The sequence below is a fragment of the Suncus etruscus genome, chromosome 14 (assembly GCF_024139225.1).
Source record: "Suncus etruscus isolate mSunEtr1 chromosome 14, mSunEtr1.pri.cur, whole genome shotgun sequence".
In the NCBI taxonomy this organism is placed as follows: Eukaryota; Metazoa; Chordata; class Mammalia; order Eulipotyphla; family Soricidae; genus Suncus; species Suncus etruscus.
The window spans coordinates 87,934,759-87,962,751 of NC_064861.1; the positions used below are offsets into that span (position 1 = coordinate 87,934,759).

A 27,993-nucleotide genomic window follows, 5' to 3' on the forward strand; every position below is an offset into this window, starting at 1 on the left:
TTGGTGTCTGCAACAGCAAGTATGGTCCTGGCTCTGCCCATGAAGCTCCCATCCATAATGGCACAGCCACTACCAGTAGAGACACCAGAAACTCCCAAAAGAGTGCTCAGAGCCAGAGAGGGAGCTAAGGTGCCTGCCTGGCAGCCGGCTAACTCAAGGTAGCCACCACCCAGCACCATATATGGACAAGAGGGGACATGCCACTCCGAGATCTGAAGGAGGAGGAACTAGGTGGCAATGGGCAGGGCAGACGAAAAACCATGCACCCAGGCCTGGAGGGAGGAGCCTTTACCATGATCCCAGCCATTTGAAAATGGCCCTTGAGCCCATGGACTGAAAAAGGAGGGACATGCCAGAGACCAAGGCCACCAGTTGCCCTCCCGCTCTTGGTACTGGAGGCTTCCATTCCTACAAAGAGCAGGAGCTGGGGAGATAGCACAGCAGAAAGGGTCCTTGCCATAACATGCAGCCATAGAACCTGGGTTCTATCCCCAGCATCCCATATGGTCCCCTAAACTGGCCAGGAGCTACTCCTAAGTATAAAGCCAGGAGTAACCCCTAGGCACCGCTGGATGTGACCCAAAAAAAAACAAAGCACAACCCTACAGAGAGCAGAGCCAGTGGCAGGGGGTGTGGTTGCCACAAGTCCCCATAACTCTGGGGGGCCCCAGGACGCCTATGCAGGAAACAACAGCAGCAACCACTGTTTTCCCTCCCAGGTTTAATTCAGTATCACAGGCGTACCAATAAATAGTTTCTTCCCATAGCCACCATCTTCCTCCTACCCTGCAGGCATGGCACCCGGGCTGGCTTCCCAAAGAGGGAAGACACCTGTACCCCCCAGAACCCCAGAACACCGCTGCTCAAGCCAGCCAAGCAGGATGCCCTGGAGAGATAGCCAATGGGCGTGGCCTCAAGGAAGGCATGGGGTCTCCTGGACACCCTCCCACCAGGGGCGGGGCCTCTCAGGGGGCGTGGTTCTCATCAGCAGCTGTCACGATGACATCCATCCAAATCCTCATGGCCTCTGGACTCGGGGCAACCATGTAGAAAAGGCGCTCGTAGGTTTTGACGCAGAAGGTCAGGCGAGGGTTGGGGCTCTGCAACGAACAGACATGGGCGTCCCATGAATTTGAATCCCAACCTGGCTGCTCCCTGGCTGTATGGACAAGACACTCTCGTTCTCTGAATCTGTTTTCCTGGCTCCCAGAATGATGATCAATCATGGCATGACAGAGGGAGAGGGGCTTGGAATTCAGGGAGTCACAAGGTTCAAAAAGGGCCCTGGCCCTTTCTCCCACGCTACCTACCTTCTCCTATCTGAGGAATATGGGACAATATCTCCTTCCTCAAGCCTAGGCCCCCCTGATTTGTAACTGGAGAAAGCCAGTTTCTTTTTTTTTTTTTTTTTTGGTTTTTGGGCCACACCCTGTGACACTCAGGGGTTACTCCTGGCTATGCGCTCAGAAGTTGCTCCTGGCTTCTTGGGGGACCATATGGGACGCCGGGGGATCGAACCGCGGTCCATCCTAGGCTAGCGCAGGCAAGGCAGGCATCTTACCTCCAGCGCCACCGCCCGGCCCCAGAAAGCCAGTTTCTATATAATCTCTTTCTGAGTCCCTACTTGCCAACCCCAAATTAAGTAAACCCTTTAGTAAATCCAGTTTTTAATTTTTCTTCATTAGGAGAAAAGTTAAAGCCCTCTTTGCAGATGAGAAAACTATGGCTGGACCGGGAAAGCCTTTCGTAGGCCACAAGAGCTTTCTAAACAAGGTCTTGGGATCAACATTTCTGTCTTTGAAGCTGAGCTTGGATATAAATCACTGGGATGGGAGAGATCAGTCACTAGGCTAAGTATATGCAGGAGGCCAGAGTTCAATTCCTAATGCCACAGGGTCCCCAAGCACCACTGGGGGGATGACCCAAACAAGGGGCTGGTAGTGGTCTCTGGATACTGCCAGTTGTGTCACCAGACCCAAAATGATAAGATGGTTTTGTTTGGGGGCTATTACACCTGGTGATACTCAGGGGTTACTCCTGGCTCTGCATTCAGGAATCACTCCTGAATTCTCAGGGGACCAGATGGGATGACAGGAATCAAACCCAGGACTGGTATGTGCAAGATAAATGTCCTCCTTGCTGTACTTTTGCTCTGGTTCCAATAATAATGATTTTTTTTAAGTTCAAATTCCCGAGTGCTCCAGGGAAAATAATTATGGAATGACACAATGGGAATTTGCCAACTGGTGGCAAATTCTTTGGTGACTACAGTCCCTGACCTTGAAGGGCATCAGTCCTAATTTGGCATCATAGCTTGTTAAGTTTTGCTCTAAGTCTTTTGCTCCAGAAAAAGTAACAGTGGGTGAGGCGGAGGCCAAACATTTCATTTTTGGTCCTTGTAGTGAAATGGCCTTTTCATGCTGACAGGATGGGGGGCGGGGGGGGGGGGGGGGTGGGGGGTGGAGGGCGCTATAGGTTGTCTTTCTTGACACAGACAAGGCGACAGCAAGCCCGGGCCTCACCTTGAAGGCACAGCGTAAGTGGTCATAGTAGACTTCCTCAATGGCCTGGAAGTAGATGACGCCCTTCAGCTTGGTCTCTTCCTTGTCTGAGGAGGGGAATGGAAAATCAGAGCTGGCAGGGAAGGAGTGTGTGTGTGTTTGTGTGTGTGTGTGTGTGTGTGTGTGTGTGTGTGTGTGTGTGTGTGTGTGTATGTGTGTGTGTACATGTTCCCTGGTTCCAAGAAAATCCTGGGGATTTTCTGAGGGGAGTTGGGTGATGGCTGACTTGGCTGTCATAGGCAGATCAGGAAGTGAAACCTGGGGAGCCCACCCTGAGCTTCCCATGGGCCTTGGTGTCTGAGAAGGGAGGGCTAGGCCAGGCCCTGCACTGCACTGCAAAAGAGGCAGGAGGCGGGCCTGGATCCTGCCTGGTATTTGAGGCCGGGGTGGGGACTCTGCCAGTGTGGATGAAAATTCCTCCCAAGCATGCTGGAAAAATGGGGTCTGGGGTGCCGGATTGTCCGTGGCTCTTATCAATGCTTCAGCTGCTGCTTATTTTTCTTTTCTTTTTTAAGTAAAAAAGGGGAAGGAAGAGGAGGAGAAAAGGAGAATGAAGGAGCGCAGGCTTTTCCAGAGGTGAAGAAAGCCCAGGACACAGTCAGCATGTAAGTAGGAAAGTCCATATATTGGAGAGAACATGTGGGGACATGTGCCCATGATCCACTTCTTAAACCCTTTATGGGGCTTGTTTAAAAAAAAATTATTTTTTTAGTATACTGGATAGTGCCACATATGCCTCATATGTGGCCAACCTATCTTCAATCTCCAGCATTCCATAGAGGCCCCTGAGCACTGCCAGGAGTGATCCCTAGGCACTGAGCCAGGATGAAGCCCTGAGCACTGCCAGATGTAGCCCAACAACAACAACAACAAAATTGTTTCTGTTTAAAATAAACTTAAGAAGTTGGCTTTGGAGATCTGCTTTATTCCTCTCTGTCCCAGGTCACATAAAAATAAATGTCTCCTGTGAAAAGGGACTGCAAGTAGGAATCTGTGAGCCCCACTTTCTGCTCCTGGATAGGCCTGAGTAGGAGGAAAGGGCTGGGAAAATGAAGGCAGTGGGAACCCACACTTTTGAGCTGTGAGGAAAGCAGGCACAAAGGGACCCAAATCTGGGAGGAGGGAAAGTAGGGAGTATGGAGTGGGACCCAAGTCTCCTGGGGCCTGAGGGACAGGACAGGGGAAACAGACCCCCGACTTCTAAGGGAGAAGGGGGCTGGATCAGGACCCCCAGGGTACTGGGCTGGCCCTGTGCAGCTGCCTCACCTGCATAGTAGGCCAGACGACGGGCCTGGCGGTCAAAGCGGAACCAGCGCTTCCTCCAGGTCTTGATGCGGCCCCCCATCTTCACCATGGGCCCTCTGCAGCAGCCCCCTGACACCCGGAGGTGTGGACAGTTTTCGGGGTTGTGACCCCATCGCTCCAGATGCAGCCGCAGGTCCAGGACCCGAGGGCCAGGTGGGCGGGGTGGGGGCGAGGGAGGGGCCTGCAGAGAGGAGAGAAGGTAAGTGGGGAAAACCAGGGCTAGCAGAGTCTTGAATGGTGCTCTGGAGACCCCCTACACACACATAGTGGCTCTGACAGTGTCCCTCAAACACTGTCTGCAGACCCTTCTCACTTGAGCCCCTGGACTGATGAACCCCATTTCACAGGCCAACAAATAGAGGCACAGCGGAGATCTCATTTACCCACTCCCAGAGGTCACTCAGCTTCCAGGTGGCAGAGCTGGGACATGAACCCAGATTTCCCCAAGCCAGAGCTCACCCCGAAGCTTAGGGCAGGTCAAAGAGTGAGAGGCCCTGGTCAGGGTCTCCAGGGAGGTCCTGAGACGGCCTCCATAAAAGGAGCCAGAGTAAGTGATAAGGAGAGGGGCCCCCCACTTCTCTAACCAGGTCACCCCATGACTGATGCTGTCGGTAGATCAGCCCCCACCCATCTGTTCTCTGGGTGAGGCAAGATGGTGGCAATAGCAAACCAAGCGATTAAGTTCCTTGTGAAGCTGGAGTGATAACACAACAGGGGGCAGAGAGGGAGGGGGGAGGGGGACTTGCCTTTTGTGCAGCCAACCTGGGTTCAATCTCTGGCATCCCTGAGCCATGCTAAGTGATCCCTGAGCACTACCAAGTGTGGCCCAAAGCACCTTGGGTAAAAGGAGTCTCAAGATGCTTATCCCAATGCCAGGCATGGGCAAGGGATCCTCTCCCTCCTCCTCAATGCCACCTGGGCCCCCATGCTGACACAGCTCCCCAGTAGCACAGGGATGGCTTTGGGACACTGTCCCCACCACTGCCTATCTGCTGGAAGCCTGGGCTCATCCCAGCCCGAGCTGGGGCTCCTCATGGGTGGGCTCAGAGGATGTGCCGGGCTCTGCCAGGCTCACCCAGCCACCAACTCCCATCCTGGAGGGGGTCGGGGCTGGTAATAGGGAATGGGCAGTGCCTGCAGTGAAGCTGCTGAATAAATGATGCCACAAGGCTGGGGTGCTTCATTTTTAATGAGGCTGAGCCCAGGGTGATGCAGGCAGAATTTCACAGCCCCTCCGGGCTCTGGGCACCTGCCAGGTGCTGGTAATTCTGAGGCTGCCTCAGGGTGATCTCTCTGCTCAACACCAGTGTCCCTGAGGGCAGGGATTGTCACTTAAGTCTCTGATGTCACCCATGGCTGCCCACACTATAGATGCACTAGATAAACACTGGCTGAAATAGGATCCCATGGGGTGATGGTGCTGGGGGTGGAGAACTGGCTTCCTCGGGCAGCCCCTGAGCACTGCTGGATGAGTCCTGACTTTGGAGCCTAGAGTAGCCGCTGAAACCACCAGGTGTGGCCCCCTAAAAAACAAAACCTATGTAAGGTCTGGGATTTGGCTCAGCAGCAAGCTACATGCTTTGAATGTGTGAATGTCTGGAGGTGTGAGCCCCAAAACTCCCCCCAAGAAAATTCCCACTTGGGCGGGACTGATAGCACAGAGGTAGGGTGCTTGCCTTGCACGTGGCAGACCCGAGATGGACTTCCATGTTCAATTCCCAGCATCCCATATGGTCCCCCGAGCCTGCCAGGAGTGATTTCTGAGCACAGAGCCAGGAGTAACCGCTAAGCACCATTGGGTGTGGCCAAAAACCAAAACAAAAAAGAGAAAGGAAAGGCAGTCCTAAGTTAGATTTTTTTCCTATGCTGGAGAAGCCTGTCTTCTCTCCTAAACCTCTCCCCATTTCTCTCTTTTTCTTTTTTTGATTTTTGGGTCACACCAGGTGGCACTCAGGGGTTACTCCTGGCTCTGGGCTCAGAAATCACTCCTAGCAGGCACAGGGGACCATACGGGATGCCTGAGATCAAACTCAGGTCCATCCTGGGTCAGGTGCGTGCAAGGCAAATGCCCCATTGCTGTACTATCACTCTGGTACCCCTTTCTCTTTTTCTTTCTCCCTCTCCTCTTTCCTTTTTTTTCTCTTCTCCTTTCTTTTTTTTTTTTTTGTTGTTGTTTTTTCGGGCCACACCCATTTGATGTTCAGGGGTTATTCCTGGCTAAGCGCTCAGAAATTGCCCCTCGCTTGGGGGGATCATATGGGATGCCGGGGGATCGAACCGAGGTCCTTCCTTAGCTAGCGCTTGCAAGGCAGACACCTTACCTCTAGTGCCACCTCACTGGCCCCTCTCTTCTCCTTTCTTTCTCTCCCTCTCCCCAACTCCTCACACTTCTCTAAGTAAATTTTTCTCAATAAAAATAATTTTGCATGGAGCCTGAGAGATAGCACAGAGTAGGGCGTTTGCTTTGCAAGCAGCCAACCCAGGACCAACGTTGGTTCGAATCCTGGCATCCCATATGGTCCCCTGTGCCCGCTAGGAGCGATTTCTGAGCACACAGCCAGGAGTAATAACCTCTGAGCGCCACTGGGTGTGGCCCAAAAACCAAAAAGAAAAAAAAGGTTTTGCAGGGCTGGAGCAATAGCACAATAGTAGAGCATTTGCCTTACAGCGGTTGACCTGAGAAGGTCCCAGGTTTGATTCCCAGAATTCCATATGGTTACCTGAGCATACCAGGAGCACTTTCTAAGAACAGAGCCAGGAGTAACCCCTGAGCGCTGATGGGTGTGGCCCCCAAACAAACAAACAAACAAAACTGATTTTGCTTCAGGGGCCAAAGCGATAGTGTAGGAATATGGCGTTTGCCTTGTATGCAGACGGACCTCAATTCAATCCCCAGCATCCCATATGGTCCCCCAAGCCAGGAGCAATTTCTGAGCCAACCCATATGGTCCCCAGAGCCCTTGCCAGGAGTGATCCCCTAGTTGAAGATGGCCCCCAACAAAATAAAAAGCCCAAACATGTAGTTGCTTCCCATATTCTGCAGGAACTGTGACACTGTCACCCATGAAATAAGGGGAAACTGAGGCACAGATAAGGGAGCCAGTTATCGGCAGACATGCCCAGGACAGAGGAGCATGATGGGAACACAAGGCTCTTCCTGTAACCTTAGTGGCTGAGCTGAGTAGCTGCAGAGGGGAGCAGGGAGGCAGGGCCACATGTGGAGTGGGGGCAGCAGCCAAAGAGGGACTCACCATGATGGCAGGAACAGCAGGGCCTGGGGAACCTTCCAGATGCCTCCTCGTCCCTTCCTAGGGGATCAGGATACAGGGGCTCAGCAAGTGTGGGGTGGGGAGATGAACCAAACCCTGGGTCTGAGAAAGGAGGCTGGGAGATCTGAGGTGGGCAAGCAGGGGCCTCACCCTGGCTTTGAGCAGTCGTTCCCTCTCCTCCATGGCCTGCTGCAGGAGCCGCTCCATGCGGGCGATATCGGGGTGCAGACCCCCACAGCTAGAGGGAAGAGATCAGGGCAGATGATGGCAGTCCCACATCTTCCCTCCTCTCCTCCCTCTCTTCCCTGTGCCTCACCCATTCCTGGAGTCACAGTTCATCAGCTGATACAGGGGGTGTCTCCCAGAGTCCCCAGCCACCGGTGGGAAAGCAGCAGTCTCCAGGGGTACTGGGGAGAGAAGGAGGAGGCTAGGGTCCCAACTGTGTCCTGTCAAAGCCCAGGGAACCAGCCTCCCCGCATCCCAAGCAGCTGGAAGAAGTTGAGGGTGGTGGTGGAAGAAAGGTGGGTCCTCACCAGTACAATGGAGGGACAGAGGCCTGGGGGATCCTCTCTGGCTCATCCTCTCGCCCCTCTTCCGGGGTAAACTTCCAGTCCTCTGAAGGCCAATGGAGCCCTGAAAGCACAAGGAGAAGGTGCTTGACTGTAGCCGGAAGTGGGACACCGGGCACCGGAAGTTGGATACCCCTAGGGACCAAAAACTCCAGCAGAGGCTGCTGGGTAAAGGGGTTGGCACCACCCAATGTGCACACAGAACCCTCGACTTGAAATTAATATTAATATTGAATAATTGAATATTGGACCCGGAGAGATAGCACGGCGGCGTTTGCCTTGCAAGCAGCCGATCCAGGACCAAAGATGGTTGGTTCGAATCCCGGTGTCCCATATGGTCCCCCGTGCCTGCCAGGAGCTATTTCTGAGCAGACAGCCAGGAGTAACCCCTGAGCACCGCCGGGTGTGGCCCAAAAACCAAAAAAAAAAAAAAAGAATAATTGAATATTAAGTCTATTGAGATTGAATATTGATATTAACCTGAGGGTCAATATAAATAAATGAACAATTAATATTTGATAAGGGGCAAGAAATAGATGCACAGGACAAAAAAAAGAACAGGGGTTGGTGAGAGGGGAGATGGAAACTGTAAGAGGGTTCATCTTTGGGGACAATGAACAGGCTCTGCAATTGGTCCTGTTGGTGGCCTTCAGTTCTGCACTCATGAGACTCGCAGGGCCCTTTTGACGGGTGAACATGAGAACTATGCGCAAACAGATGGTTACAAAGGACTAGTGTGTTTGGTTGCTTGTGTGTGTAGAGACCCACCAAGAGCTGCTTCTATTGAAACAACTTTACTGTGGCTAGTTTTGTGCGCTTTTTTTGTTTTGTTTTGGTTTTGGGTCACACCCGGCGGCCCTCAGGGGTTACTCCTGGCTCCATGCTCAGAAATTGCTCCTGGCAGGCTCAGGGGACCATACGGGATGCCAGGATTTGAACTATTGTCCGTCCTGGATTGGCTGCGTGCAAGGCAAACGCCCCACCGCTGTGCTATCTCTCCAGCCCTTGTACGTTATTTCATCCAAGTGACAAGTAGGTAAACCTTTTAGTCCCATGGGCCAGAGAGAGAGTACAATAGGTAGGGAGCTTGCTGTGTACCTGGCTGAAAAAGGTTTTTTGTTTTTTGTTTTTGTTTTTGGGCCACACCCGGCAGTGCTCAGGGATTACTCCTGGCTGTCTGCTCAGAAATAGCTCCTGGCAGGCACGAGGAACCATATGGGACACCAGGATTCAAACCAACCACCTTTGGTCCTGGATTGGCTACTTGCAAGGCAAACACCGCTGTACTATCTCTCTGGGCCCCTGAAAAAGGTTTGATTCCCGAAACCCTATACGGTCCCGAGCCAGCCCTGCCTGGAGTGATCCCTGAGCACAGAGCCATGGGTAAGTTCTGAGCACTGTAGGTGCTCAGAATAAAAATTTTTAAAGTGGAGCCAGAGTGATGGCATAGTGGTAGGGTGTTTGCCTTGCATGCAGCTGACCCAGGATGAACCTGGGTTCGATCCCCAGCATCCCATATGGTCCTCAAGCCAGGAGCAATTTCTGAGTGCATAGCCAAGAGTAACCCCTGAGCATCACCAAGTGTGGCCCAAAAACCAAGCCAAAACAAACAAAACAAAACGAAGTAAAGTACTAAAGCCTTTGAGCCCCAATCACATTTCCACAAAAGCCTCCATTGACTTCATCCATGTGCAGAATACAGAGGTTCCAGAACAGTCCCTGCCAAAACCTGGAGACCACCTCAGAGATCCCCTCACCCCATAAAAAAAGGTGAGAAACCTGGGTTCCCACACCCTGGGACTACCGGCAAGTTTAAAGAGGAGGAAGAAAGCTTTATCCAGACCCACAACCAGCTTTATCCAGACCCACAACCAATCAACCACCCAACCAACCAACTACTTCTTTCCTTCCTTCCTTTCTTCCCTCCCTCCCTCCTTTTCTCCCTTCCTCCCTCCCCTTTGTCCCTTTTTTGTTTTTTCTCTCCATCCTTCCTTCCTCCCTCCCTGTATTTTTTTTCTTTTTCACTTTCTTCATTTCTTCCTCCCTTCATTCCTTTGTTCTTCCCTCCCTCCCTCCTTTTCCTCCTCTTCCTTTCCCCTTCCTGTTTTTTTTCCTTCTTTCTTTCTTTTTCTTTTTCTTTTTTCTTTTTTGTTTTTTGGATCACACCCGAGAGCACTCAGGGATTCCTCCTGATTCTACACTAAGAAATCATTCCTGGCAGGCTCAGGGGACCATATGGGGTGCCAGAATTCGAACCACCCACCCTCTGCAGGCAAGGAAGACGCCCTACCTCCATGCTATCTCTCCGGCCCTTTCTTTTTCTTTCTTCTTTTTTCCTTCTTTTTTCTTTTCTCTCTTTCTTCTTATATTTTCCACACTCAGTGGAGCTCAGGCAATACTCCTGGCTCAGTGCTTGGAGGGGACCATATGGGATGTTGGGTATCAAACCCAGGTCAGCCAGATGCAAGGCAAATGTCCTATCCACTATACTATCACTCAGCCCACTGAAGACTTTTCAAGAAATGAAAAAGAAACTGTATGATATATACATACATACAGTCAAGATGTATGGACAATACAGAATAATACAGGAATAATACAGAATAATACAGGAACTGAAGAGGAAGTATAGCAAGGAGGGCATTTACCTTGCATGCGGCCAAGCAGATTCAATTCCCCAAATCCCTATAGTCCCCTGAGTATTGCCAGGAGTAATTCCTGTGTGCAAAGCCAAGAATAAGCCCTGAGCATCACTGGATGTAGCTCAGAAACCAAAAAGAACCCTTCAGGTTAAAGGCAGTGATTGGCATTTTGTGGGGAAAACAAACAAACAAACAAACTAAACTAAATACAAAATGAAATCCTCACAAGAATACTTCACCTAGCAGACTCTCATTCAGATCTGAAGGTAGGATACACAGTTTCACAGATAAACAACAGTTCAGGAACTTTGCGGATGAAAACTCAACTTTAAAAGACCTGGAAGGAGGGCCGGGAGACATAGCACAGCGGCGTTTGCCTTGCAATCAGCCGATCCAGGACCTAAGGTGGTTGGTTTGAATCCCGGTGTCCCATATGGTCCCCTGTGCCTTCCAGGAGCTATTTCTGAGCAGACAGCCAGGAGTAACCCCTGAGCAATGCCGAGTGTGGCCCAAAAACAAACAAAACAAAACAAAAAGACCTGGAAGGGATACTTTAAGGCAAGACAAACCACACAAACACACCATAATTTTACAAAAAGATCACACAAAATCCCATGACAAGCATCTCTCTCAATGTCAATGGATTAAACGCACCAATTACCGTCTTTTCCGACGTATAAGATGACTTTTGAAACTAAAAAAGTCAACTGAAAATCGGGGGTCGTCTTATATGCCGAGTATATCCCGAAAAATGTTTCAATATGCCGCTAAAAAATATCCTCTGGATATTGCCATGAAACGAATTTTCCAACTCGATCCTGCACCAATCACTGCAAGGCTGCTCAGATCTCCTCTCTAATTCAGCCAATCCAAGCAGGCTTTTTATGCATGCAAATTAGACAACGTTCTGGACCCGAATCTACACTGTCAAAAACCTGCTCAGATGGGCCAGAGTCAGAGAGGAAGTCTAAAATTAGGGGTCATCTTATACACCCGGTTGCCTTCTACGCCAGAAAATATGGTAAGAACTAAGAGTGGCAAAATGGATCAGAAAATTAAATCCAACATCCTGCTCCCTGCAAGAAACATATTTGAATAGTCAGAGCAAATACAGACTCAAAGTCAAAGACTGAAAGATAATCCTTCCAGCAAACAACTCCCTTAAAGGGCAACGGAAAGATAGTATGGAAGTAAGGCATTTGCCTTGCGTGCAGAAGGATGGTGGTTCGAATCCCAGGCATCCCATATGGTCCCCTGAGCCTGCCAGGAGCGATTTCTGAGAGTAGAGCCAAGAGTGACCCCTCAGCGCTGCTGGGTGTGATCCAAAAACCCCCTCAGTGCTGCTGGGTGTGATCCAAAAACCAAAAACCAAAAACCAACTCCCTTAAAAAAGCTGGAGTGACTCTACTAATATCAGATGACATAGACTTCACACTTAAAAAGGTTTTAAGAGGGACTGGAATGATAGTGCAGTGGTAGGGCATTATGGTCCCCCAAGCCAGGAGTGATTTCTGAATGCATAGCCAGGAGTAACCCCTGAGCATCACTAGGTGTGGCCCAAAAACAAACAAAAATAAAGGTTATAAGAGACAGAGAAGGCCACTTGTTAATAATCAGGGATATGTACATCAAGAAGAAACCACACCCCAAAATAAATATGCACCCAATAAGGGGCCAGCAAAATACTTAAAACAACTGCTAGTAGACTTGAAGAAAAGCATCCATAGTTGTGGAAGATTCAATATCACTGTCACCTCCTGATAGATAAAACTAAAGAAGGGGGCCGGGATAGATAGCATGGAGGTAAGGCGTTTGCCTTTCATGCAGAAGGTCATTCGTTCGAATCCCAGCATCCCATATGGTCCGCCAAGCCTGCCAGGAGCGGTTTCTGAGCATGGAGCCAGGAGTAACCCCTGAGTGTTGCCGGGTGTGACCCAAAAACCAAAAAAAAAAAAAAACCCTAAAGAAGAAGAAAGGAAGAAATGGAAGAGAGGGATTAGTTGATATAGACATACATACATATATACATACATAAAATATGTGTACATATATATGGCTTTTTTGTTTGTTTTTTGGACTGTTGGTGCTCTGGGGTTACACCTGGCTCTGCACTCATAAATAGCTTCTGGCAGGCTCAGGGGACCATATGGGATGCCAGGGATCAAACTTGGCATCAACCGTGTGCAAGGAAAACATTCTACCCACTGTACTATTGCTCCGGTCCTATAGATAGTGCTTTTCAATCCCCCAAAAGCCTAATATACATGTTTCTCCAATGCACATGGGAGAGTACCCTTGACATACCACAAAACATAAATCCATAAAGCCAAGAGGATAGAAATTGTATCAACTATTCTCTCAAACCATGATGCACTGAAAAGAGAACTTTAACACCTGGAAATTAAATAGTTCATTGCTAAACAAGCAATGGGTCAGAGAGGAAATCAAAAGATTACTGGATACACATAATCAGATTTTGTGGAACACCACAAAATTGGTATGAAGTGGAAAATTTATAGCTTTGCAAGAATTCATCAGGAAGGAAGAAGGGGTATATATAACAGCACATCTTAGGAAACTGGAAAATGACCAACAAAATGAGCCAAAAGCAGGCAGATGGAAGAAAATAATGAAACCTAAAAAAAAAAAAAAAGAAAAAAAAAGAAAAGAAACCTAGAGCAGAGATTAATGACTGGAAACAAACTAACAACAACAAAAATCCAAAATATCAATGAAAACAAAAGTTGGTTCTTTGAGAAAATAAGCAAGATTGATAAACCCTTAACAAGCTGAAACAAGAAAAACCTAATAAACCAAATCAGAAATGAATGGGGGGGGGGTAGAAATGTCACAATGGACACTACAGAAATTCAAAGGAAAAGCAGAGATTACTTTTTTTGTTTTGTTTTTGTTTTTGGGCCACACCCGGCTGCGCTCAGGGGTTGCTCCTGGTTATCTACTCAGAAATCGTTCCTGGCAGGCATGAGGGCACCATATGGAATGTAGGGATTCCTTTCGTCCTGGATCAGCAGCTTGCAAGGCAAATGTTCTACCACTGTGCTATCTCTTCGGCCCCAAGCAAAGATTACTTTGAGAATCTTTCTATTACAAAAGAGAGAACCTGGAAAAAAATAAAGAAATTCTTGGACTCCTCTAACCTCCTAAGGCAGAATCAAGATGATCTGAACACAGATCAGACTTATCAGTACTGAGAACATTTAAATGGTAATCAAAAAGCTTCACCAAAACAAAAGTCCAGACCCAGATAGTTTCACTAGTGAATTCAATCAGACCTTTAAATAGGATCGACTGCCAATCCTTGACAGGCTCTTCCAGGAAACTGAAGACAACAAAAAGAAAAGGGTGCAGGAACTCAGAGTGTGGAAGGCATTGACTGGGAACAGGCTCAGGTGCCTTAAGCCCAGGTGTTCAGGGTCTGTCCCCAGACAAGACCCTTCTCTGCTCAGGCTAGGGCTCCCTTCTGCACAGAGCTAATGGCCTGCCACCAGCCCCAAAGCAACTGCAAGGACTCAGCACTGACAGGGCTAGAAGCCAAGCTAGAGTTTGGGCACCCAGGTGGCAGGGGTGAAATTCAATCCCTTGCAGCCACTGGAGCCAGAGCTCAGCTCAGGTCATGGCTCTGGAGTAGCTTTGACCTAACCTGGCTGACTCATGGGCCCACACAGGGAAACAGCTGACAGGCCACTGAGATCTGGCTTCCAGGGAAGTTGTTAGAAAGTTTCAGAACATGTGCTAGCCCTTAGCACAGAAATCAAGCACCTGAGTCTTGCAGGGGTTTTTTTGTTTTTGTTTCTGTTTTTGTTTTTGTTTTGCTTTTTGAGCCACATCTGGTGACGCTCAGGGGTTACTCCTGGCTGTGCACTCAGAAATCACTCCTGGCTTAGGGGACCATATGGGACTCTGGGGGATCGAACTATGGTCCCGTCTTATGTTAGAGCGTGCAAAGGCACTCTACTGCTTGTGCCACCACTCTGGCCCAATCTTACAGTTTTTTTTGTTTTTGTTTTTGTTTGTTTGTTTTGGGGGGTCACACCCAGCAGCACTCAGGGGTTACTCCTGGCTCTATACTCAGAAATCGCTCCTGGCAGGCTCGGGGGACCATATGGGATGCCGGGATTCGAACCACTGATCTTATGCATGCAAGGCAAACGCTTTACCTCCATGCTGTCTCTCTGGCCCAAAGATGGGATGTATCACTTTCCCCAACTTTATTTTTGCGGGGGGAGGGGGGTCCACACCTGGCAGCGCTCAGGGGTTACTCCTGGCTCTACACTCAGAAATCACTCCTGGCAGGCTCAGGGGACCATATGGGACGCCGGGATTCGAACCACCATCCTTTTGCATGCAAGGCAAATGCTTTACCTCCATGCTATCTCTCTGGCCCCTCAGTCTTACAGTTCTGAACCAAAATGTGACAATATCTCAGCCAGAGTGACAGCACAGTGAGGAAGGTGGTTGCATTGCACATGGCCTATCTGGGTTCCAGATTTGATCCCTGGAATCCCATATGGCTCCCTGAACCTGCCAGGAGTAGCCCCTAAAGGCTGCCAGGTGTGGCCCAAACCTACTCTCAAGAGAGAGAGTATCTATTTACATACATATTATACTCAGTCACAAAGTGTATTATCTCAGGAACTATATATTCACAAGCTGCAAATTCTACATTGAAATTGTGGTCAATCAATAGCAGTGAAGTGCTTCCCATCCTCAAATAATAACAAATCCACATGATTGAAAGTGGAAAAATCTGATTTTGGGTTGTTGTTTTATTTGTTTTGGGGGCCACACCTGACAGTGCTCAGGGTTTATTCCTGGCTCTGCACCAAGAATCATTCCTGGTAGGCTTGAGGAACCATATTGTTGCCGGGGATCAAACCCAAGACAGCTGCACGCAAGGCAAGTGGCCTCCCCACTGTGCTATTGCTCCAGCCCTAGGATCTTTTTTGGCATCTTTTTCTGCCTATTTCTGATCCTTGCAATAACTGCTCATATTTGGTAATTTATCAACTCCAAAATGATCATATAAGGGCATTGTTCTTTGAAGAATCAGGTAGTTTTTCTGCCCCTTTGCTTTCCTACACACTCAGTACCACACACAGGGAGTTTTCTGTATTTCAGCTGACACTGGACGGTGAGGGAAAGTCCCAAATCGGGGGATATATATGTGAGCACATTTCTCTAGTGAAAAGTCCTCCTTGAGACACATGATTAGGGCCTGGAGAGATAGCACAGCGGCGTTTGCCTTGCAAGCAGCCGATCCAGGACCAAAGGTAGTTGGTTCGAATCCCGGTGTCCCATATGGTCCCCCGTGCCTGCCAGGACCTATTTCTGAGTCCAGACAGCCAGGAGTAACCCCTGAGCATCGCCGGGGAAAGCGCTTGCCTTGCACACAGCTGACCTGGGTTCTATCCCTGGCACCCTATATGGTCCCAAGCACCCCCAATTTTAGTTCTGGAGGCCCCACACTTGACCAGCATGGCTGGTTAACCCCAATACGACATCCTCGGGTTCTTGCACTGAACTTCGGTTCAGCTGGCCAAGAACTAGCTGGAAGAGTTCCCTAAAACACTTCCCAATAATAATTTTTTTTTTTTTTTTTGGTTTTTGGGCCACACCCGGTGACGCTCAGGGGTTACTCCTGGCTATGTGCTCAGAAGTCACTCCTGGCTTGGGGGACCATATGGGACGCCGGGGGATCGAACCGCGGTCCATCCTAGGCTAGCACAGGCAAGGCAGGCACCTTACCTCTAGCGCCACCGCCCGGCCCCCCCCAATAATAATTTTAAAAGCTGGAGGCTGATGAAAACAATGCTCTTCGGGGAATCAGGAACATGGCTCAAGGGCACATGGCATGCCTTCCATGTGGGCTTAATTCCCAGCACCCCTCATCCCCTTGAGCATTGATGGGAGCAAGTAAGCCCTGAGCATCGCCAGGTGTGACCCCCAAATGAAAATCAGGAATAATAACAAGAGCAAGCCTGGCTCTTCCCTCCCTGTCCTGCAGGCCTTGCTGGAAAAGCCAAGAGGGGAATTCTGGGGGTGCCTAGGCCAAACAAGATGGGGGGGACGTGAAGTAAGCTGGGAACGGGGGTCACCTGCATGGAGCTGTGCACGGAGAAGAGGCAGGAGGAGGTGGCAGTTGCGGGGACACTAGAGTCTTGCAGCAGCAGCAGCTGGCGGTCCGTCTTCTGGGTGAATAGGAGCTGCAGGAAGAGACCTGATTGAGTGGGCAGGATGGGTGCGGGGCTGGTTGCCCAGCCAGTTTGTTTCTGTGATGGAATGGTGGAAGGTCTAGGTGACAGAGATCAGGGACAGGGCTTAGCTGTGGTCTTCCCCAGGCCGGATGCCTCACATGCAAGAGCCCAGAGTTTCTTTTCTTGGCACTACAGGACCCCATCCCCTAGGGGATGCTAAGGGGACAGAAGGGAGTTAGAGGCCCCAAACCAAAATAAAAAGGGTAGGGGGCCAGAGCAATAGCACAGTGGTATGGCATTTTGCCTTGCATGCAGCCAACCTGGAACGGACCCCGGTTTGGTTCCTGGCATCCTGTATGGTCCCCTGAGCATGCCAGGGGCGACTTCTGAGCGCAGAGCCAGGAAGCAACCCCTGAGTGCCACTGGGTATGACTCAAAAACCAAAATATAAATACATAAATAAATAAAAATGATGAAGGCTATAGGCAGAAACATGGGCTGAGATGGAGCTGGTGCCTAAACTTCTGGGTAAGAAAAAGGGGATTGAGGACCCCATATCTCCAAGAAGAAGTGGGAAGGAGAAATTTGGGGGGTGCCTCTGGTTCCCCCAGGGTCTAATGCATACAAAACAAAACTATAAGGGGGGACTAGAGTGAAAGTACGGCAGGTAGAGCATTTAAGTCTGCCAGGAGTAATTCCTGATTAAAGAGTCAGGAACCCCTGAGCACCCCAAGGTGTGGCCCAAAAACAAAACAAAACTAGGAGAGGTTTGGAGCCATAGTTCAGCAGGGAGGGCATTTGCCTTGCACATGCCCTCCCATATGGTCACGAGTTCACCAGAAGTGATCCCATAGTGCAGAATCAGGTATAAACCTTGAACACCAAGAGTGGTCCCAAAATAAATCCAAAAAAAAAAAAGACCCAGGAACTTTACAAGGGATCAATCAACCTGTTGGATGGGGGTGAGAAGATGGGGTATGGTGTTTGAGGAGATGGGCAGGAACTCCTGGTCTGAGGGAGGAGGAGGTTGGAGAATGAACTCTGGGGTGTGAGGGAAGAGAGGGTAGGGGATGGATTCTGGGGACTTAAGATTGAGGGGCTAGAGGAGGGACTCTTGGTCTGAGAGAGGAGGTTGATGGGATGGACTAGGAGTCTGAGGGAAGAGGGTGCAAAGTCTTCATACCTTAGTGAGGGCCTGGTTGGGCTCCGAGAAGTCTCCTTCAGGGGTCCCCTGCAGGCAGTTGAGTTCAAGCAGCCGGTTTCGCTCCTAGGATGAAGGGGGTGTTAGGGCCAACCTGGTGGACCCTCCTGGCAGCTTCCCTGAGGCCTGCAACACCCCAGAACTGAGCCTGGTAACATGCCTATGGCTGACACTCACCTGGGTCAAGGCTTGGAGCGCTTCTTCCTTCTTTCGGCTGAGCCCCCGGCTCTCTGCTGCCATCTGCTCCCCCAGAGACTTGAGCTGCTCCTCCAAGACCTGGATCCGGCGCTATGGGGTGGCCTGGTCAATTATGAAACTGTCCAATTCCCCGGGGGCTCCCCAGTCCCAATATACACTCTGAGGGCCTGAGATTCCCACCATCGCTCACGAGGTCAAGATACTAGGAGTGGTGGCAGGGGTCACCTCTGGGATTCCACCTTCCCTTTTGGGGTGGCAGAAGCCAGGGCTGGAATGGGGCAGGGACAAAGAGGAGAGAGACAGGAGAGAGAAGAGAGAGAAGAGAGAGGAGAGAGGAGAGATAGAGGAGAAGAGAAGAGAGAGAGAAGAGAGAGATGAGAACACCAAAATAGATTCAGAAAAAACTCAGACCAAGACAATCCCCAGAGCCAGCGGTGCAGAGGGCTGGAAATAGCATCAGATGGATAGAAGCCGAGTGAGACAGGGAGGGAAGAGAGAGAGAGAGAGAGAGAGAGAGAGAGAGAGAGAGAGAGAGAGAGAGAGAGAGAGAAACATGGAAAGGTCCAGAAATAGAGGAGCCAGACCCCTCTAAACTACAACTTAGGGAGATTAGTAAATGTTTGTCCAGCAGAACCTGGAACCTAAGGTCCTGAGGAGTGTTGTGGTCTGATCCAGGGGGTTCAAATCCTGTGTCTGGCTTAACAAACTGACCTTTAGAAGAATCTAGTGGTGTCCTGTGACCCTCAGCCTTTCCTTTGTAAAATGGGGGTGCAGGACTGGAGAAAGGGTATAGCAGGGAAAGCAATGGTCTTGACTGCAAGCACTATTGTACACAACCCTGGTTTAATCCCCTGCACCATGTTTGGTCCCCCTACACCACTAGGGGTCACTCCAGAGCACAGAGCCAGGAATATCCCCTGAGCACCACTGGGTATATCTCAGTCCCCAAAATAAACTAAGTAGGGATACAGGGTTCTGTTCTGTTGCTAAGCTGTGGAAATAGGCCATGATCAGCACTACAGGCCCACCCATGGGGGACCGGAACCATAGTTCAGCAAGTAGAGAGTTTGTCTAGCACACAGCTGATCTGTTCGATTCCAGGCACCCCATTTATAGTCCCTCAAGTCCAACCAGGAACAATCCCTGAATGCAGATACTAGGGGAAGCCCTGAGAACCATCAGGGGTAGCTCAAAAACTGAAGGAACAGAAACAAAAGAACCAAGATTTGGTCCATTGACACTGTGGAGACCAGTGTGTATCTCTAAAGGTAAAAAAAGGAAAAGAGGGCCTAGAGAGATAGCACAGTGGCGTTTGCCTTGCAAGCAGCCGATCCAGGACCTAAGGTAGTTGGTTCAAATCCCGGTGTCCCATATGGTCCCCCATGCCTGCCAGGAGCTATTTCTGAGCAGACAGCCAGGAGTAACCCGAGTGGTGCCAGGTGTGGCCCAAAAACCAAAAAAAAAAAAAAAAAAAAAGGAAAAGAGGGGCCGGAGAGATAACATGGAGGCAGGGCGTTTGCCTTTCATGCAGAAGGATGGTGGTTCAAATCCCAGCATCCCATATGGTCCCCTGTGCCAGCCAGGGGCGATTTCTGAGCATGGAGCCAGGAGTAACCCCTGAGTGGTGCCAGGTGTGACCCAAAAACCAAAAAAAAAAAAAAAAAAAAGGAAAAGAATTCTGGTACTTTGCCGTCAAATGAAACTCGTGGAGATTATGTGCAGCAAAATATGCTAGTGAGGAAGACAAATATTGGAAGCTTCCACCCATGTATGTCACACAAGGAAATAAAATTGATGACTGGACAAAATGAAATAAAATATACAAAAGAGACCAGTGTGTGCTGCTAACATAACTATGATTACTCGGGAGCAGTAGTGGGGGAGTAAGACTGGAGGGTAAAAAAGAAGGAGTCTGGATGTCTTAAAAAAATTTTGCATTGGGGCCGGGCGGTGGCGCTGGAGGTAAGGTGCCTGCCTTGCCTGCGCTAGCCTAGGACGGACCGCGGTTCGATCCCCCGGCATCCCATATGGTCCCCCAAGAAGCCAGGAGCAACTTCTGAGCGCATAGCCAGGAGTAACCCCTGAGCGTCACAGGGTGTGGCCCAAAAACCAAAAAAAAAAAAATTTTTGCATTATTAAATTACATTTTAAAATAATAAAGATGAGGGGCTGGAGAGATAGCACAGGGGTAAGGCATTTGCCTTGCATGCAGAAGGACAGTGGTTTGAATCCCGGCATCCCATATGGTCCCCCGAACCTGCCAGGAGCGATTTCTGAGCGTAGAACCAGGAGTAATCCCGGAGCGCTGCTGGGGGTGACCCAAAAACCAAAACCCAAAAAAGAAAATAATAAAGATGGGCCAGAGAAATGGCTCAAGTGGTAGAGTACATGTCTTACACCAGTTTTGGTCTCTCGCACCACAGAAATAGTTATTATACACACAAATAATAATAATAATAATAATAATAATAATAATAATAATAAATTCAGCTGTGGAGACAAACCAGTTCAAAGAGGAAAATGAAATCTCTCATCTTTCATTTTATAAAATTGGCAAAAAGCAGACTCAAGAAATAAGTATAGCACGGAGGGCGCTTGCCTTGAAAGCAGCCAGCCCGTTTTCCACAGGGTCTCCCAAGAGCTGCCAGGAGTAATTCGGAGCACAGAGCCAGGAGTAAGCCCTGAGTGTTGCTGGGTGTGGCCCAAAAAAACAGAAAAAAAAAAGGGAACATCAAATGGGGAAAACCAGGGACTCACCCTGGACGGTTGACAGGGCTCAGCAGAAAGGAAATGTCCCCGCCAGGCCAAGCACAGATAAAGTTCAGCAGACACGCATGTCCTGCTCTTACTCCTCACCCAACCATAGAGCTCAGGGATCACTCCTCCTGGTGCAGTGCTCAGGACCATGCCTGACAGGGGTTAGAGGACCTTATAGGGTGCAAGGGGTTGAACCCAGGTCATTCCTGTGCAAAGCAAGTACCTAAACCTGGACTATCTCTGCTTCTATCCAGCAGGACTCTGGGAGATAAGGACCCTCAAAGACCCCAAGGACCCGGGGTGGGGTTGAGTGGGCTCTTCCGTCTCACCTTGTGCTGCGCCACACTGGCCTGGAGTTCCTGGACCTTGGGGTCTGGAGCCTGGGCCCCAGGGCTGTCCCGGTCCTCCTCCTCCCGCCGACTCTCTCGCTCCAGCTGCTGGAACTCCAGATCCTCGTAGGCTCGCTGCGCCCCATCCAGCTGCTCCCTAATCTGCGGGGGAGCCAAAGGGAGCTCAGGGGGAGTCATGGGCCGGGCCAGCATGTCTCATGTCCTCACCAAGGAAGAAGGAAGAGGGGACAAGGGTGCTGGTCACAAGAGTTCTGGGGAGCAGGAACTGAACTTGTCCTCTGGGTGGGAGGAAAGGACTGGAGGGGTGGGACTAGACAGAGTGATGGGTCCTAGACATCAAGGACCTCAGCTCCTGCACCCCTTATCTCCCACACCCCTCACCTCCCGCACCCATCTCCTGCACCCCTCACCTTCTGCTTCCTCATCTCCTTCCTGATAGCCCATACTTGTCTCTGTCACCTCGTACACCTCCACACCTCCTGTGTCTATCACCTCCTGTACCCCCTCACTTCCTGTACCCCCTCACCTCCTGCACCCTCTGCAGCAGCCGCTCCCGCTGATCCTCGGGCTGTGAGTCCAGCTGTCCCTGAGCCTCCCGGAGTCGCTGGCGAAGTCCCTCCACTCGGTCCCGCTCCTGGCTCAGCCGTCTCTGCTCCTGCGAGAACCCCGTGGGGTTGGTCCCTCAGCCTATGCTCAGGGACTTAGCCCCCAGGTGCTAAGAGGACAAGAATGTGTCTACGGGGTCCCCCTTCCTCGCCTGCCCAGAGCCAGCACCTCTAGCTGACAGAAAATGAAGGAAAAGATGCAACCAGATCCATGTAGGGGACTGATGGTTCGGGACCTGGTGGTGGGCACCTGTCATCTTCCCCACCCCACTTGGGTTCCATCTATAGGCACAGGCAGTCACAATGGCACACATCAAAGTCAGTGAAGCCAGAGGCAGGAGCAGTCTCTGTTCGGGGTGACCTTCAACCACCATGGAGACTGGGCCAGAGACAGCACAATCAGGGTTCAAACCTAGGCAGCACACAGGATCCCAAGCACCACCAGAAGAGATTCCTGAGCACTTGAGAAGGAGCCCTTAAGCACTGATGGGTGTATCCCCTCCCAACAAAACAAAACAAAAAAATCAGGGGCCAGAGCAATAGCACAGTGGGTAAGGTAGGGTGTTTGCTTTGCATGTGGCCAACCAGATTCAATCTCCAATATCCCATACGGTCCAGAGCCTGCCAGGAGATATTTCTTGTTTTGTTTTGTTTTTCTTTTTTTTTTTTTTTTGTTTTGTTTTGGTTTTTGGTTTTTGGGCCACACCCGGTAATGCACAGGGGTTACTCCTGGCTATGTGCTCAGAAGTTGCTCCTGGCTTGGGGGACCATATGGGACACCGGGGGATCGAACCGCGGTCCGTCCAAGGCTAGCGCAGGCAAGGCAGGCACCTTACCTTTAGCGCCACCGCCCGGCCCCTTTGTTTTGTTTTTCAACCACACCTGGTTACTCTCAGGGGTTACTCATGGCTATGAGTTCAGAAACCGCTCTGGCTTGGGGAACCATATGGGATGCTCAGGATTCGAACCATGGTTCGTTTTATGCTAGCACACACAAGACACACTCGCCTTATGCCCTGTGCCACTGCTCCAACCCCAGGAGTAATTTTTTTGAGTACAGAGCCAGGAGTAACCTCTGAGTGCTGCCAGGTGTGAACCAAAAATAAAATATATCAGGGAGTTTTCAGACGTAGGGAACTGGAGAGGGCTAGGAGGGCATTTGGGCCAGAGAGGACAGCCTGAAGTGGAGGTACAGAAACTGGAAGGTTCTAGAAGCTGACGGAGCTCAGGCTTGTCAGGGAGACAGCAAAAGTGATTGAGGGAAGAGACTGAGCACAATGGAGTAACCATGCAAAGGCTGCAAAGAGCCTGGAATTCCTTAGGAGCCCCCAGGCTGAGATACCTGTATTCTGGGGTGATAAAAGGGTAGAGTGGGATGTAGGTCTGAAAACCTGAGTTCGAGAGGCCAGGCTGCTCTCTCGTGAATTCTCCAAATAGTGGGGGTCAAAAGTGACAGGCTAGAAAGAGTGGATCAGAACCAGGGAGCAGCTGGGGAACTGGGGAACCAAGCAAGGGAGACAGATAGGCACAGGGCAAAGCTGTGGGACTCAGGCCTGGACTAGTGGGACGGGAGAAGCAGTGTGGGGAGGCACTGCCACCACTCTGGATACAGCAAAGGAGAGGAGGCCAGTTCCGGGGCCTGAGAGAGGAGGCTCTGGGACCCACACTGCTAGTCTGAGAGAGGAGAGGCTAAGTCCCAGACTCCTGGGTGTGAGACAGGGGAGTTGAGGGTCTGCATTCCTAGGATGGGAGAGAAGGAGCAGCTGAGAAGCAACAATCTCTGGAGTAGGTGCCACAGACTACTTAGATTTTTTAGGGGCCCAGAGCTGCAGTACAGCAGGGAAGGTTCATGCCTTACACATGGCTGACCAGGGTTCAATCCCCAGCACCCCATATGATACCTTAAGCCTGCCAGGAGTGATTCCCTAAGCGCAAAACCTGTAATAAGCCCTGAGCAACACCAAGTGTGGCCCCAAAACAAGACACAAAACAAAACAAAAGACGATTTTATGTGCCTTATGGCACAAGCCATAAGGCGTCTCTTGCCCACACTAGCCTAGGACGAACCACGGTTCGATCCCCTGGCGTCTTATCTGGTCCCCAAAGCCAGAGTGATTTCTGATCGAATAGCCAGGAGTAACCCCTGAGCGTCACCGTGTGTGGCCCAAAAACAAGACACAAAACAAAAGACAATTTTTTAGGTGACAGGTCAGGACCGAGAATAGCTTTGGGAGAATAATGAGGACACAGCCCTGGGAAATTCCAATATTCAAGATAAGGGCAAAGAGAAAAATGGAGGGAATGCAAAGGGGCCATTTTCTACCCTGAAATGAATAGCACCCAAGCAGCCATCCTGGGGTGTCTGTCCAAGGAAGCAGAGGCTGCCCCACCAGCCGCTAACACTGCCTTTTGGTACAGCAGAGCGGGTGTGGACTGGGGGGCCAGCCAGCAGAGGGGTGAGCAGCCTGCTGGCCTCCTGACCTTGAGGTCAGCAACCCCCCTGGAAAGGACTGTTGGGAGATGCCGGGGCTGGTGCAAAGTGAGCAAAATAAGACATGAGCTATTCGGGTCTCATTATTAGGTGCTGATCCCAAATTTGTGATAATGACATAGCGATGGTGCTATAAAAAGAAGGCTGGAGAGATAGAAGAGCGAGCGGGTGGGGCATTTGCTTTATACTCAGCACCCTATATGGTTCTCAGAGCCCTGCCAGAAGTGAGCCCTGGCGCAAAGCCAGGAGTCAGTCCTGAGCACCACCGTGCAGTATTTAAAAACAAAATAAAAAACAAAAAACATAAATAAATAAATAAATAAATAAATAAATAGATAAATAAATAGATAAATGAATGAATGAATGAATGAATGAAGTGCAGATAAGGAAACCAATAGGGGACAGGAAAACCTTAGCAGTGGTTCTCAAACTATGGCCCTTGGGCCACATATTGTATTTGTATCTGTTTTGTTTCTTCATTGCAAAATAAGATATATGCAGTGTGCATAAGAATTCGTTCATAAGTTTAAGACCCTCCAATGGTCTGAGGGACAGTGAACTGGCCCCCTGCTTAAAAAGTTTGAGGACCCCTGCTAGAGGGTTGGTGACCACCAAGAACGACATGGGGGTGCTCTGACTTCCTTTTTTTTTTTTGGTTTTTGGGTCACACCCGGCAGCGCTCAGGGGTTACACCTATCTCCATGCTCAGAAATCGCTCCTGGCAGGCTCAGGGGACCATATGGGATGCCAGCATTTGAACCACTGTCCTTCTGCATGTAAGGCAAATGCGCTACCTTCATGCTATCTCTCCGGCCCCTGACTTCCATTTCTGTCGGGGATTTTTTTCCCCCAAAATGAAATATAAGGGAGTGGGGGAGGCAGGGGTCCAAAGAGTGCAGGGCGGGGAGGAGGAGGGCAGTACTGAACCATGGGTCCTGGTTCAACAACTCTTGGAGCTCTCTCCTGGCCCTTCACATACTGTTGTTTAAAGTGTAAAGAGGGGGGCTGGAAAGATAGCACAGCGGTAGGACATTTGCCTTGCATGCAGCTAAAGTGGGAGGGAGCCAGTTTGATTCACAGCATCCCATAAAGTCCCCAGAGCCTGCCAGGAGCGATTTTTGAGCATAGAGCCAGAAGTAACCCCTGAGTGCTGCCAGGCATGACCCCAAAACCAAAAAAATTAAATAAATAAATAAATAAATAAATAAATTAGGGGCCCGAGAAATAGCATGGAGGTAAAGCATTTGCCTTGCATGCAGAAGGACGGTGGTTCAAATCCCGGCATCCCATATGGTCCCCCGAGGCTACCAGGAGCGATTTCTGAGCATAGAGCCAGGAGTAAGCCCTGAGTACTGCCGGGTGTGACCAAAAACCAAAAATAAATAAGTAAATAAATAAAATAAAGTGTAAAGAGGGGACCAGAGAGATAGTACAGTGGGTAAGGCGTTTGCCTTGCATGCGGCCTACCCGGGTGGGACAATTCCAGGCATCCCATATGGTCCCCGAAGTCTGCCAAGAGCGGCTTCTGAACACAGAACCAAGAGTAACCCCTGAGCACCGCTGGGTGTGACCCCACACCAATTAATCAATCAATCAATATAGTTTAAAAAAATTAAGTTGGACATACCCCACCCCAAAAAACCATCTTCAGGGAGAAGAGAAACCAGCAGAGTCAGGCCCCTTCCATCCAGGCCCAAGAGTCCTCCAGCTGATGAGGGTAAACAATGGCTGAGTCCCAGGTGCTGGGGAGGGACCACCGAAGGGGAGACCCCGATGGGGCGTACCCACCTGCTCCCGTGCACCCCGCTCTGTGTCCACCTGCCGGCTCAGCAGCTCCCGCAGCTGCTCTTCTTCTCTCCGGGCGGCCACTCGCTCCCCGGCCAGCTCGCCCCGCAGCAGGGCCACCTCCACCTCCATCTGTCCTCCAGGGAAAAGGATGCCAATGTGATCTTGCAAGGCTAAGAGATGGATCCCCTTGCAGGAGGCACCCCCCAACCCCACCAGCCCACCTCGATCCGCAGCTCCTTCCTCTGGCGCTGCAGCTCCTTCACTCGCTGCTCCATCAGGGCCACGCGAGTCAGGGCCTCCAGCTGTTGCCCACGCAGACGCCGTGCCGCCCCTCGCACCCCATCTCCAGGAGGGGCGTGGCTGGCTGGGGGCGTGGCCTGGGCGGAGGGAGGCGTGGTCGAGGCCTCCTCGGGAGGCGGGGGCTCCGCCTATTTATAGGAAAGGGGCGTGGTCATGGCGAGGCCACGCCCCCGATGTTAAAAGCCCGGCCTGTGCCCCCACCACCAGCTCTGACAGCTGTGGTCCCTTTCCCTTTCCCGCCTGCGAGTCTGAATCAACCGTGGATCCTTTTTTGGGGGGTTCGATTCCCCATGGTGGGGGGAACCTGGTGCCCAGGATCGAGCCTCTGGGACTTTCTGGATCCCTGAGACCCACCACCATCTCCTGGGTCCCAGCTGCTGGCTGCAGGAACAGCTAAGCCTCAGGGTTGTCATGGGGGGGAGTGGGGGACGCCAATTCAAGGTTCCTCTTTTTCAGGGTCAACATTAGGTGCTGGGTTTCTTGTGCTGTCTTCTTAGGGTATCCCCTGAGTTGTCCCCCGAGTTTCTGTCCACCTCTCTGTCTCTCCTCTCTTCTCCCTCCCTTCTCCTTTCTCCTGCCCTTCCTCCAAAACGATTTGCTTTTTGTTTTGTTTTGTTTTGGGGTCACACCCAAAACAGCAGTGCTCAAGAGTTCCTCCTAGCTCTAGGCTCAGAAATCGCCCTGGCAGGCTTAGGAGGGAGAGGGGGGGAACCCCTATGGGATGCTGGGATTCGAACCACCGTCCTTCTGCATGCAAGGCAAACGCCCTACCTACTACCTCCATGCTATCTCTCTGGCCCCTATTTCTGCTTTCTTGGAACATCTATTTCTGTTGTTTGCTTTTTGTTTTGGAGCCACGACAAGCGATGCTGGAGGGAATGAAGGGTTAACTCCTGCCTCTACCTTCGGGGATCACTCCTGGGGACCTTATGGGATGCCGGGATGGAACCCGGGTTAGCTGCGTGCAAGGCAAAAAAAAAAAACGCTTCTACTCGCTCCGGGCCCCTCTGAGCATCTTTGCTCTTGGATTTCTTTCTGGCTGCGTCCCTATCCCTGTCTGTCCCTCTGTCTGTCTGCCTGTCTCTCCCCTACCCCGGCGATTCTCTTTCGGGTTCTTTGTCCTTCCCGTCCCCCAGTCTCCCCGCTTCTCGTCTACCCGCTCTCCCCACTCCCTGCTGTGAGTCTCTCTCTCTCTCTCTCTCTCTCTCTCTCTCTCTCTCTCTCTCTCTCTCTCTCTCTCTCTCTCTCTCTCTCTCTCTCTCTCTCTCTCTCTCTCTCTCTCTCTCTCTCTCTCCCAAGGTCTTGGGGCGCTGTCCCTCGACTTTCCGTCCGTCTGGTCGTTGACTCCGTCCGTCCGTCCATCCGCCCGGGTGCCCAGGGTCCCCCCGCCGCCCTCCAGGTCTCCCTCACCGCGTCGCGGCTGCTCTCGGTGCTGCTGCCTCCGACGTCTTCCTCTTCCTCGGCCTGCTGCTGCTCGGTGTCTCCGCAGGGACTCGCGAGCTCCGCGGGGGAGGCCTCCCGCGATCGACGCGCGTCCTCGGGGTGCTCCGGCGGCGGGGCCGAAGCCCCTTCGGGCTGGATCTCCAACGCGTTGCCCTCGGGCACCTCGGGCGACGGCGGCTCCGGGGAGGTCCCCTCGGCCCCGGGGCTGCCCGGAGTCCCCATGGCCGCTCGGGAGAGGACTCGGGCGGGGTGGGCGGGGCGCCGAGTTCCGGGGGCGTGTCCTGACTTGATGGGCGTGT

General features: G+C 51.0%; 1 protein-coding gene across 1 annotated transcript; it reads right to left on the bottom strand.

Annotated features, from left to right (window-relative positions):
- Positions 1-946: 946 nt before the first annotated feature.
- PHLDB3 (pleckstrin homology like domain family B member 3) lies at positions 947-27,948 on the bottom strand. Its single transcript, XM_049787260.1, has 15 exons — positions 27,662-27,948; positions 26,173-26,379; positions 25,952-26,080; positions 21,594-21,722; positions 21,047-21,208; positions 17,940-18,050; positions 17,745-17,828; positions 16,463-16,570; positions 7,669-7,768; positions 7,452-7,542; positions 7,286-7,373; positions 7,118-7,174; positions 3,828-4,047; positions 2,523-2,608; positions 947-1,100 (listed from the first exon to the last, which is right to left on the bottom strand). The coding sequence occupies exons 1-15, from the start codon at positions 27,914-27,916 to the stop codon at positions 966-968; spliced, it is 1,962 nt and encodes a 653-aa protein (XP_049643217.1). The 5' UTR covers positions 27,917-27,948; the 3' UTR covers positions 947-965.
- Between the last annotated feature and the right edge of the window lie 45 nt (positions 27,949-27,993).